Source organism: Onychostruthus taczanowskii, unplaced genomic scaffold (assembly GCF_017590055.1).
Source record: "Onychostruthus taczanowskii isolate IOZ18803 unplaced genomic scaffold, ASM1759005v1 scaffold35, whole genome shotgun sequence".
NCBI lineage: Eukaryota > Metazoa > Chordata > Aves > Passeriformes > Passeridae > Onychostruthus > Onychostruthus taczanowskii.
In genome coordinates, this window is record NW_024500905.1 from 7952305 (window position 1) to 7964663 (window position 12359).

The 12359-nt window shown below is 42.4% G+C and overlaps 1 protein-coding gene across 1 annotated transcript; it reads right to left on the bottom strand.

Moving 5' to 3' along the window:
* Positions 1–8233: 8233 nt before the first annotated feature.
* Positions 8234–11874, bottom strand: LOC121339522 (prolactin-like). The gene is made up of 5 exons (XM_041411352.1): positions 11838–11874; positions 11604–11755; positions 11345–11452; positions 10113–10292; positions 8234–8428 (listed from the first exon to the last, which is right to left on the bottom strand). The coding sequence occupies exons 1-5, from the start codon at positions 11872–11874 to the stop codon at positions 8234–8236; spliced, it is 672 nt and encodes a 223-aa protein (XP_041267286.1).
* Positions 11875–12359: the final 485 nt, after the last annotated feature.

The following is a 12359-nucleotide window of genomic DNA, read 5'->3' on the forward strand; positions in this document are numbered from 1 at the left end:
TAATGACTAAAGAAGCATTCTTCAATATACAGTCTTTTCTTGTGTCTTTTCCAGTCTTGTACTGACCTTAAAAGTAAAATAGGAACTGATGGTAAGTAAAATGAAGTGAAGAACATGAAGCTGAATTTGTGCTCTGATTTATACATCTGCACTCTGTGTGATGCTCGTTGAAAACACACTAATAGAGAATCACTTTTATCTCTCATTGTAGTCAAACCAATTATTTTTTTTTTTGTGCATGAGATAAAGAGAGCTCTTCTTTCAAGACAGTAAGTGGGTTTGAGTTCTTTTAGAAATTCATTAAATAACACAATAGATTCATATGGACAAATACAAGCATTTTGGTGTATTTTCTCCATCTGTCTTCACCTATGTCAGTATTCAATTAGCTTTAAATAGTATGGTCACAGGTCAGCTGATAACCTCAGTAAAGTTATGCAATATTAAAAGACAACCAACCTAGTCTATAAAATGTTCCATTTTTTAGTAACTCTGGTGAGAGTGTGTACTGGAAAGTGCAGTTCACTGGCTTCTGTCTTTCTGCCCATGCATGAATCTGCTAGCATTCTTAACTTTGAATTGCAGTGTCTTTTTTTTGGCTGTTGGTAGAATCTTTAGTATTTCAAAACTGTAATGACAATGTGCAGAATTGTAGCCTACAATGCACGAAGCAACACACCCATAACTGGAAAAATTGCTACTACAGCCAGTTCAGAAAATTACTTATGGAGATGATGTACCAATAGTAGGATTATTCCTGGCTTACTGCTGTTTAAACTGGTGCCAGTAAGGACACATTAGCATATATCTGTATCAAAGATAGGACAGTATTCTCTGTAATACAAGTAGTCTTGAATATTGTTAAAGCTACTTAAAATTATTTGCTTTCTTAATCCAGTTTAAGGAGGTCAGTCTATGAATTTAGGTGTATCTTTCTTTGTTTTATTTGGAAATCTTTATAGCTCAAAATGGGAGCACAGCATTAATTTTCTTTTTCATGCATTTATGGATGCTTTTATTGAGAAGAGAGACTAAAGATATTTTAAGTTACAGGCAAAACGTTATGGAGACCATTATGGTTTTATAGGGACTTTTTTCTTTCTGGCATTCATACATTTTATAGGTGAAAGATTATGATAATCTCGTCTGGTTTTTTTTATCATATATGCCTTGAATGTTTCTGATTATTCTTGCCTTGAGCTCCAGATATTTTGAGCTGTATTGTACATCTTTCAAAAAGCCGTGCAATTGTTGTGAAGTTGTTATTTAATGTTTTACCTTTTGATAGATGATTTACTAGTCCCCTTGTTACATTGTATTATATGGGAGGTGAAGTTTAGATACATCTGCAGCTAAAAAACTTGAGATTGCAATGATGATCCTTATATCATAACATTTATGCATGATAAGGTGAGTTTTGTGCCTTGCCTTGTGCATGTCCTGCCATCTCAGTGGCCAGATATGCAATCCTAGTCTTGCATTATGTGGCATTCCTTGCATGTGGTTTCCTCTGCTTGATCTAAAGAAAAAAACAAATTACAGAAGAATTAAGAAGTTATCTCTTCCTGCATATACAAATCTTCATTAGTGTAAGCTGCCTCAACACCTACCCTCAGAAAGCCCTTGAACACGTGTTATATACTGGTCAGTAATGAGAGGAGTTTATTCCTCTCTTGCAGTTGAAATCCCAGAACCAACTCAGATTCTGCAATAAACATTTGGTGGGGAGGAGAACAGACAGATTGTGTACACATGGGGATGAATTTGATGTTGAAGTCCTGCCCTGTTTGACCAGCTCCTGCCTGAAGAACCGGCTAGGGTTAGAAGCCCAGATGGTTGTGAAATTGCATTGCAGGTATTTCCAGAGAACCATCTAATGATCAGGTGGTGGTATATACATGTGCATCTGTTCATCAGTGCTTCCCATTTTGGAGGAAATCTGTATGGTAGGGGTTGTGGGGTTTTTTTAATCTCACCTTTAAAGGAAAGGGAGCCTTCCCAGCTGCTCATATTATTTTACTGCAAGTCAATGAAGCCTCAGTGCTAGAAGCAACACTTTTGGAGATGGGAGATGCAAATCAGGATGCTTCTTGGGAAATTCTTTCAGTTGGTTTTGCAAGCACAAAATGTGACCTACTGTCAAAACTGAGCTGATGTGCTGAACAGAACACATCTGAAGGCTGTCTCACTGAGGCAAAGATCAAGCAAGGCTGATGCAGCATCGGTTGTAATATTACAGGTGTTTTTAATTCAACAAATTCTGGTTTCACTGTAGCCTGTTAAACTATTTCAAGGTTCTCCAAATCTCTTAACACCTCCTATCAGTATTCTTATTTTACAGCTAGAATGAAGTTTCAGTATGCCAGATAAAAGATTCTTAATCTGAAAATGATGACCAAGCTTTATAAAAAAACTCTAAAAGTATACATGCAAATCTTGAATTATATGTAAAATAGTCTGATTAAATTATTATTTAGGTCCATGAGACACATAATTTTGATTCCTCTGATTTTGTGTTGTATAAAGGAGAAGTTTCTCATCAGTCCATACTATGAAAGCTTGGTAAATGAGAAATAGCACCCTGTACGAATACAAAAATATATTTTCAGTGCCAATCTTTTCTTTGTGAAGGATCAAGTGGTATTTGGTTTCTTCAAATACAGTATGCATACTAGTTTTAGAAAGAACACTGAAAGCACAGGTATGCAAAGTGCCCAGCAGATATTTGAACTGTGTCATAACAGACACATTGCAGAGATGAAAGGTGTAGTGCAGCTGGTATAAGGAGTGACATGGTAGATACCAGTGACACCTAGGTTAAAACCAGCAGTGTGCTACTTGGACTTCAGAGATTTGACCTGATGGCTGATCTTGCAGCATGGCTGTAGAGTATCTGAGGTATTTCCTGTATGTAGCATTTTGAGACTATAGTTAGCAGCTGTGGAGTATTATGATGGACATTTATTGAGATCCTAGGAGTGGGGAGAGTTCAGGTACCTGAAATTGCAAACCACAGTTAAAAACCTCATCTCTTCAGAGGCTGCAAACAAAGCACTGGGCACCTCTCTGTTTGTTCTGGCAACTTATCAATGCTAATGTAATACAGAGTACAACAAGGAAAGGGAGGAAAGGCTGAGGCTCAGTACTCACTTTGTTAACTGAGCTGCAGACTTCCATGTTCTCAGGCTGTGCTGCTGACACAGAGATCTCACTGCCCAGCCCAGCAGCCTCAGGAACAGAAGAGACTTTTCTCACCCCACCTATTGAAGATCCTCCATATGCGTCTGAATGTGGATCGTGAAAGTATGTTCTTAAAGTCAGGCAGAGGACCTTCCCTGATACCCAAGAAGAGGCTGCTGATTTCCTTCTAAGCTCTTGGACTTTTAAAATGTATCACAACGCAGATTTTTTCAGTCTCTATCAGGCACAGCCACAGTCATGTTTTACTGCATGTGAATAACTGTGAGCCTGTGTACATGAAAGGCTAGCTAGCTCCTCCATGGACCTCATATAACATTGTTAAAAGCTGGATTTGATGACCACAGGTATGTTAGCACTTAAACTTGTACTTATTTACAGTATAAAATGGTTTTCTGAAAGTTACCTTGTTTTTATTGATCCTTTGCCAAACAGGAAATAAATGTTATGATCTGCTGAGAACAGGGCTGCTTTAAGGCACAAAACTGCATTACTAACTTCAGTGTCAGAACAGTAGTACAAAGGTCAAATGTCACTCCTGATCTGCACTAATACATCATATTTGTTTTATCTGCTGTGATTTACTAGTACTGGGTTTTAAATACCAGTTGCCATCACTGTAGCCACACATCTCCCCTGATGAATGTATGTTCTGCAGTCAAAAGACTGACATAAATTAAGTGCATTCACATGCTTCAGTACCCTCTACCAACTAGACTGTTACTGATTTTCGCATACTAGAAGGAAAGACAAACCAATTTAATGATGATAGCTGTAAATCCAGTGCCTTTAGAAAGGAACAGAGAGGCATTAGAGTCCAATTAACTTATGACTCAGCTTTGAACCACGGGGAGACCTACAGAGAAAAAAGCCCCTACAGAGAAAGGTTCACAGTGGATGAAATTCTTGTGGACTGAGGAAGTCTTTAAATGAGTGTGCTTCTAAGCTATGAGCCTGGTGACTGCTGCTCACCTTTACTGTAGGGTAAACTGGGATAGTCAAACCTGGGTCTGAAATTCCCCCATGCAGACTTGTACCAAAATTCATGGCCAGAGAATGGCAACTCCTTGTTTTTATATTGGTTGTAATTCTTAGCACTGAAGCTGGGCATGGTGGACAGGGATGTCAGAAGGTAGCATCTCTATAGTGATCTTCCAGTGCTTTCTAAAGCACACAGAAATGCCACTTTTTATAAGCATCCAACCCTTGAGGAATGCTTCAGTTTTTCCAAGTAATTTTTATTTACAGGTCAATATTTGAATGCAGGTAGCAGAACATGCATGTATATTGTGCAGAGAAGACTGTTTCAATTTCTTTCTGTTTTGCAGTCATGGGTTTAGATAAGAGCTAAACTATGAGTGACATTAGCCACTTAATCTACCATGGAAACATCAGCACATACAAGATTCAGTCTAAATTTAAGATACGCTATCAATACCATTTAGTGCATTATGAAAGGAGCAAACTAAATTTTCAGACACTGGGAAGGGTCTCTGTTGCATCCTTCATCATTCTGAAAAAATGGAAACATTATGATGAGGAAGTCACTGACGTGCAAAAGCCAGTTCTAATAATTGAAAAAAAAATAATTGGACTATACAAAAATGTCAGTATTCTGGGATTATCCTGCAGTGCTTCATGGAATAAGGTCTGAAGAACAATGGAGATGTTTTTAATTCTTAAATTTATTTGGTTGGCAAGAAAGTTTAATGGAAACAGATTGTTTCACAAATGGAAATTGTACCATTACTTGCCTATTTTGTTGCACATAACTGGAAGTCAATCCTGATTTTCTGGTTTTCCATTAGTTTACAGAATTGTTTCTCCTAAATGAATATTTGGATATAAAAGTGATTCTCAAACTCCAAAGCTTTTGGTAGTAGCACACGATTTAGCATTATCAAATTCTCCTAACCATTTGTGCTGCTGTCTTGGAGGAAATCATGCAGGAGATGAAGTATTCCCCTGTGCAGAAAGCAACCATCACTGTATTTCTGTTTGAGGCATCGGTGGCCACAGAGAAAAGCGTGCCCTTTTCAGCCCATTGCTCAGTTGTTTCCTCAATCACAAGAGGAAGCAAAGCAATGCCAGCAATATAGGAAGGCTTTTGTTTTACCAACATGCCTCGCTTCAGCCAAAGGCAAAACTGAAATATAACACTAATGAGGATGAATGACTGTGGATAACACTTTGGTGCACTGTTCCTCGTGTGCCACCCACTATCTAATTTTCTCGGTTTTCACATTTCTGTACAGAAAAATGTTCCCAGGGTTTAGCACCTTGGCCGAGGTGCGAGTTTTTTGTATGACCTGCTCCGTTTGCGAGGTTTTCCCCCTGACCCTCAGCTGCACCCTTGGGACGTCCTGCCAGCTGCGGGTTCGGCTATTTCTGAGTCACCATGCAATTCGCTTGCGGTTGCTTGCCACCAGCCATGACCATGAGGGCACGGCCACCTCCCGGGGGAGCACGGCCGCCTCCCACCCTGTCAGCCCCGTCCGCGGGGCCCCGGGGAGCGGGGCGGGCCACAGCCGGTCCGGAGGGAGCTTCCTGCCGGCAGCCGCTCGGACGCAGTGCCCCCGCCCGTGTCTGTCACCCCTGGCCGCTGACTGTGTCGGTTCCCGGCAGTGCCCTGGCACCGCTTGTCTCCCGAGTGAAGGCGCTGCAGCGCCTGGGAGCCAGCAGTGACCCCTCGCTGCCGCGGGGCTGCTGTGCTCCGCCACTGCGGCTGCACCGGATGGCCGCATTAATGATACAGCTATTAATTGCTACTGCATCTTCTGTGAACACAGCTAGATGCAGGCAGTGTGGGCATCCCCCTCTGGTTCTGTCTGTTTGCTCAGAGCCTTCCTTTCCTCTCTTTGGAGCTGTGTTTGGTTTCCAGAATTTCCCCAAAATCTGCCCATGAATGCTGCTATTTCATGAGATGTTTGTGGTATCTTACTGCATAAGGAACTGCAGCCACTAACTTGACTTCAGGGCAAGCACAATGTAACCCATTGCTTTTCTACTATACTTGGCAGAGCAGGGACCAGATGCAAATTGTGACCACTCACCAGCTTCTAGCTGCAAAAGTACAGCAGCCATCTACCTGGTAGGAGATATCTGAGGATATTTGCAGTTACAGGCATGTAACTAAAGTGTTGTTTCTCTGGTCTGCATAAATGCTTCTTTGACATCTTTCTCTGCTAGGTTTCTCAAGCCCAAATGTAGTATCATTATTAAAAAATCATCAGCATTTTACTCCTCATTCTTGCTTGCCTGAGCTCCTGCTACTGTCAGCAACCATCAAGATCATGAAAGGCCAGAAAAGAGCACTTAGTGGTAAAAAAGTCAAGAATATTAAAAATAAATCCATGTTGATTATATCTACTTGTTCAAATGTCTCAGGCTCTTAATGCATAGAAGTTTTGTTGAATGCACAGCCAGCAGCACCACCCTGCTGCTAGGAAAATGTGATTTCCTTAAAATATCTGACAGCTTTCATATTTTATTTGCAATGGAGTTTGTAATCATTACTGTAAAACCCAAGAGCTGTGGCAGCATGTGGAATGGGAAAGAGACTTGTTGCTACTCCCTGCTCAGCCCTTAGACTGAAATACTATTTGGACCAGAATTCTGACTTACTTTTCACAAATTTTTTCTTTAGGAGTTTCTACTGAAATCAGTGAAGCCATTACAGACATAAAAGAGCATTCAAAATGAATAAAAATACTAGATTTTATGGGACACATATGAAAGCCCTCAGAAATCAGTAAGAAGTATGACGTGAATATAAAAGTCTGGCATAGGCCCTGCAGTTAAATGAGCTGATCAACATCAATGCCCCTCTTCAGTGTTAAGAAATATTCTGCAGGTATATATGTAGAAATGAGGGAAAACAGTTTCTTTAGGTAAAATACTTTATTGATAGTATACAGATGTACCAAGGTTTAACAGGTTGAATCTTACTTTCAGCTATGTTGTACCTATGTTTCAGCTTCTGTAAGGCTTTCCACAAGGTCCCATTTGACACCCTTATCTCCAAATCGGAGAGACATGGGTTTGAAGGCTGGCCTATTTGGTGGTTAAGGAATTGGCTGGCTGGATGCATCCAGGGGATTGTGAGCAATGGTTCTTATGTCCGGGTGGAGGCCAGTGACATGTGGTGTCCCTCAAGGTTCTGTCTCTTGGGACTGGTGCTCTGCAGTATTTTCCTCAACGACACAGACAATGGCATGGAGCGCATCCTCAGCAAGTTTGCAGATACAAAGCTGAGCAATGCAGCTGACACAACAGAAGGAGGGGATGTCATCCAGGGGAACCTGGACAAGCTTAACAAGTGGGCCCACAAGAACCTCACAAAGTCTGAGATTGGGCATTATTTATCTTATAGAAGAGAAAGCACCAGGGAAAGCTCATTGCAGGCTTACATGACTCAAAGTTTGCTCATAAAAAAGAGGGAGAGCAGTCTGTACATGGATAAAGAGTGATAGGATAAAAGGGAATGATTTTAAACTAAAATAAGAGATATTTAGATTAGATGTCAGGAAGAAGTTCTTTATTCAAAGGCATGGTGAGGCACTGGAATACATTGCCCAGAGAAATTGTGGATGGCTCATGTCTGGAAGTGTTCAGGGCCAGCTTGAGTGGCGCCCTCACCAACCTGATCTAGTGGATGGCATCCCTGCCAATGGCAGAGTGGGGGTTGGAACTCGATGATCATGAAGGTCCCTTTCAACCCAAGCCATTCTGTAATTCTGTGTATTTATCTAAACTGTGTGAATCAGTCATAGTACAGTCTGCCACAGCGTAACTTGCAAGAACATTTATTTATCTAATGCTAGAGCACTCCTTTTTATTGGTGCATTAACCAACATACACACATGAGGCATTATTTTGTATTTCATCTGTATTGGTCGACTGTGTCAGCTTCCAAAGGATTTTAAAAACACTTTCCTATTAAAATTACTGTGAAAGTGGTAATTTAGAAGTTCTAGGGTTTTTTTTAAATCTTTATAAACAACATGCTGAAGACTACTTGTCAAGGGATTAGAGTTTAGCAACTATTTTCTGGCATAATCCTACATTTGAGAATTTTTAAGTAGCTTTGTACTTTATTGGAATCTCTCCTAAAACAGTGAATGAAATCAGAGTCACTCATCATGTTTGCTTCATTGCTAATTGATAAACCAGTTCCTTCAGGTGACGCCATTCCATTTAATGAATTGCTGATGATCCCCATTGACTGCATCTGTATTGAAAACAGGAAAAGAAGTTCAACTTGTAACTACACATACGACAAGTCTTGAAAATACTACTGCAGAAGGCAACTGAGGTCTCACTCCATTGGGCCGTGCTATTCCAGATATTTCACATATTTACTGAAGATGTATGTAAAGGTCCTTACATAGAATAAAATTGGTTTTTTATCCTAATGGTATCTCTGCAACTTTTAAACTAGACTGAAATTTCTTGATACACTAGAAATGAATACTTTATCTGAGTTTAAGTAGAGGAACCTGTTTGGTAATCCTTATTTCCTCTTGAAGAATGATAGCAAATCAGTCTTGAGATTTTTTAGCCATTTATTTTGATGCTTTCTCTGAAGGGTCGCTCCTAACCGTGAGCATCCACCAGTGCTGTTTATTTAACCTGGTGAATTCTACAGACTGTGATCACCTCTCAGAGTAGGTGCTTCACAACATAAGCAAGTTTAGAATTCTCCTAATTTTAAACAGAAAAACATAGATGCAAAATATGGAATGCATTAATTTTTGTAATTATATTTCTACCCTGCATAGAAATATCCATGGTACAGAGAAATCAATACTCCAGAGATTTCCCTCTTAGTAATAGCTTCAAAGGTGTTTTAGAAAAATTAAAGCATGCAAATACACCAAAAGAGTATACCTAGTTTAGAGTTTGCTTCAGCTACACAATGAAGCAAAGGTCAAGCTTTGAGGTTGAAGACTTCTGAACTTTAAGGCCATTTTAACCCAGAACCATGGCTGCATTCCGATGATGGAGTTTCTGTTTGTAACTCTGAGTCACCCTAAAGAAGGCTGCATTTTATGGTAAAGTTCAGCTTATTCTAGTGATGAGCTGCTTACTGTTTTAAAACTTGTATTCCTCACCTGTGTTCATAAAGTTGAGAGGTGATCTGCTAGTGTAAGGTACTAGTTTATTAATCACTCTTTTTTTAGTGAAACAGACTCCCTGGCAGTGTAGCCATTTTACAGAATGGGCACACAGATTTCATTTGTTCAGCCAAAACCACAGTTAATTTTAGATATAAATGAACAAAAAATGCAAAGGTTAGGACTTCAAGCTAGTAATGAGAAGACAGAAATGGAAACAGCAAAGAATTTAATCCAATGATTTATATATAATCTGCCATAATTTGGAATGGAGTTTTGAAAATGTTTTGTGACTGACTTCAGACTTAAGCAATGCCACTGTTGTCTTGAAGAACTTATCCCAGCATAAAATTATTGCCTTAGGAAGGAGCTCTTTGCATCAGACAGCAGTGATACTTGAATTGCATAGAATGTAAATACAAATAAAACTTAACACAATTATTAAGCATTTTTATGGTCTACCCACATCGTCTCTCCTGGCCTAGAAAACTCAAGTCATTACTGGCTCATATATGAAGATACAAAAGGCTCAAGCATTTGTACTTGTGTGTGTTGTTCATATATGTCATATTAATAAAATGTTGCCTCACAGATATGCACTCCTATGTACATATCTGCCAATCTATAGCTAAGTCTCATCCTGTGACAGGAAGACACTTTGCTAAAGTATCTTTAACAAAGTCCTGCATTTTACTGAATAAGAGCCTCCAAATCCAAGTGGGAGCAGACATCGCCTCCTCCTGGAAGTCACCCATGCCACATAACTGATAGAAATAAAAGCTACATCGAAAATCTTGCCTTTTCTGTTACTTTCTCGACTCCGGTCTTCAGCTCATGTACCATATTGCTGATTTGCCTAGCTTTGCTAAGGCTGTCATCAGGTAGCTCTTGATAGTGCTCAATATGCTGGTTAAAGTGGGAAAGTGGTTCTTTCCAGGCTTGCAGAAGTTTCAGTATCACGTGAGTTAGTTCTTCTCTCTTATAAATTGAAACAGTAGAGGATGTGTCTGTTACTTTGCAGCAGATCATATGAATACTCTTAGTCTCATGAAGAAATCTCAGTGGGATCAAGATTTATATCTGCAAATCACTTCTAAAACACCACTCTGTCTCTGGTTATTTGTATATATATAATAACACCCAGAAGTTGTATTTGTCATGTTTTCAGCTAACATGAGCAGGGCCTCATCTCTCATTGCCCTTCTAGGGGACCTTCTAGAAGGACGTCCTGGGGGAAGCTCCTCACTCCATCACAACCAAAAGCCAAAATGTTAGCAATTATCTTTGTCTGTCTCCTAGAGGCAAAAGTTTCTCCCACTAGTTTGTTGCCAACATCACAATTTGCTTTTTCTCTGTAGGAATAAACTCTTCCTACTCTTCCCTAAACTAATAACGATTTTTTTCTCTTTGCCATCACAACTGTGATGTAAACAAATTTGCTGTTCTTTTCTCCTTACCTAACTACCGATTCAGAGATGACTGTTATACCTTTCTCCTGATTGTTTTTTGTACTTTGCAGTGATACTGATTAATGTGACTTCTTTGCCACACACACAAGTTTCTAAGTTTCTATTCCACTGAGTTTGCCTCAACAAAATCAAAGGATGTTTGTCAGTCCTTCTGACAAAGTACTACTGCAATATCCTTATTATAACTAGTGTTTATGATCCAATTTTAGGTACCACATACAGATTTAAAATTCAACTAATTAAAGATTTATATGCAATACCTCTGTGATGTGCACCTGTTTGGCGTCAAAACTTAGCAGTCTCTTTCATCCAGATTGTTGATGAAGCTCCGGAAGCATAAAAACCTCTCTGCCTATCTCCAGCCCGACTGGAGTGGGGGACCATTGCAGCATGATAAATGAGATATTTTTAGGGTTCTGACATGACAGGAGGTATATAGGAACCCTCTCCAGGGTGGGGAGAAAGAAGGCGGTGTGACCGCAGAGTCCCTTCCCGTGCCCCAAGACTCGCAGTACCCGCTTCTGCCCTGTCTCTGTCCGCCGGCGCCGCCCTTGCCCTTACCGGGATTTTTTGGGCGTATTCTTTGCCGTTGGGGGTCAGCATCCCCGACGTGTGGCACTTCCGAGCGGGCCTTCCCAGCTCGTTGTCACGGGGAGGAAAGTGTTTTTCCTACGGGGGAAGAACACCTAAACGAGCACCGAGAGCACCACCCCCTCACATCCCCCCGCCGTTTCCCCCATCCCGCCCGTCGGCCGCCGCTCCCCGCTCCCAGGGCGGCGCAAGCCCAGCTCCGCGGCGGCGGGGCCGGCCCGGCACTCACCAGCTCGGCGTAGAGCGCCGTGGAGAGGCTGTGGATCCTGCCCGAGAGCCGGATCACCCGGTCGAAGAGATCGGCCACGGTCAGGGGGTGACAGCCGGCGTCCCCTGGAGCGCAGAGCAGCAGCCACAGCAGCGCCAGCGCCGCAACCGCATCTGCGGAGAGGGCGGCGGCGTCGGGGCGCGGAATGTCGGGGTGCGCCCCCGATCGCCCCCACCCCGCCGCCCTCCCCCTCACCTGCTCGCCCCGCCGCCCGGGCCAGGGCCACGGCCATGGCGCTGCGGAGCCCCTGGCGGCACGGAGCGGCTGCGATCGGCCGGCGATGCCCCCGCAGCTCCTATATATGCCGGGATCTCACGGGGGTGTCTCCCCTGACGTGCGCGGCCATCGTGAGCCAGCCCGCCCGGAGCGGGGCTCGCGGCTTGGCGGGCGGACGGGACCGACGGGACAGACTGCCCTCGGCAACCCACAGGGCCCGGCAGGAATGGAACTGACTCCTGGGCTCGGTGGTGGGGCTGCTACCGACCCCCAGAGCCGCCCGCCCGTCACAGCCCTCCCGTGGGCAGAGAGGGGCGGCTCCGCGCCCCCGCACAGAAGTGGCGCGGTCGGGTCCGTCCCAGCGCGTCCGAGGGGGGTAAGGGTGGGAGAAGGGAGACCAGGAAAATAAATTGCTTTTGTTCGTGTTAATGGGGTTTATAAAAGGGCAGGAATGGGCAAAATGAGGGGTAAGAGAGAAGCCTGGTCTGGTGACATTCATCC

Bases quoted from the DNA above. Each gene is read 5' to 3' on its own strand.
- LOC121339522 (XM_041411352.1), bottom strand. From the start codon at position 11,874: ATGGCCGTGGCCCTGGCCCGGGCGGCGGGGCGAGCAG. The intron at 11,756-11,837 runs GTGAGGGGGAGG...CCCTCTCCGCAG, and splicing joins CCGGGCGGCGGGGCGAGCAG to ATGCGGTTGCGGCGCTGGCG. The intron at 8,429-10,112 runs GCAAGATTTTCG...TTTTCAATACAG, and splicing joins TCGAGAAAGTAACAGAAAAG to ATGCAGTCAATGGGGATCAT.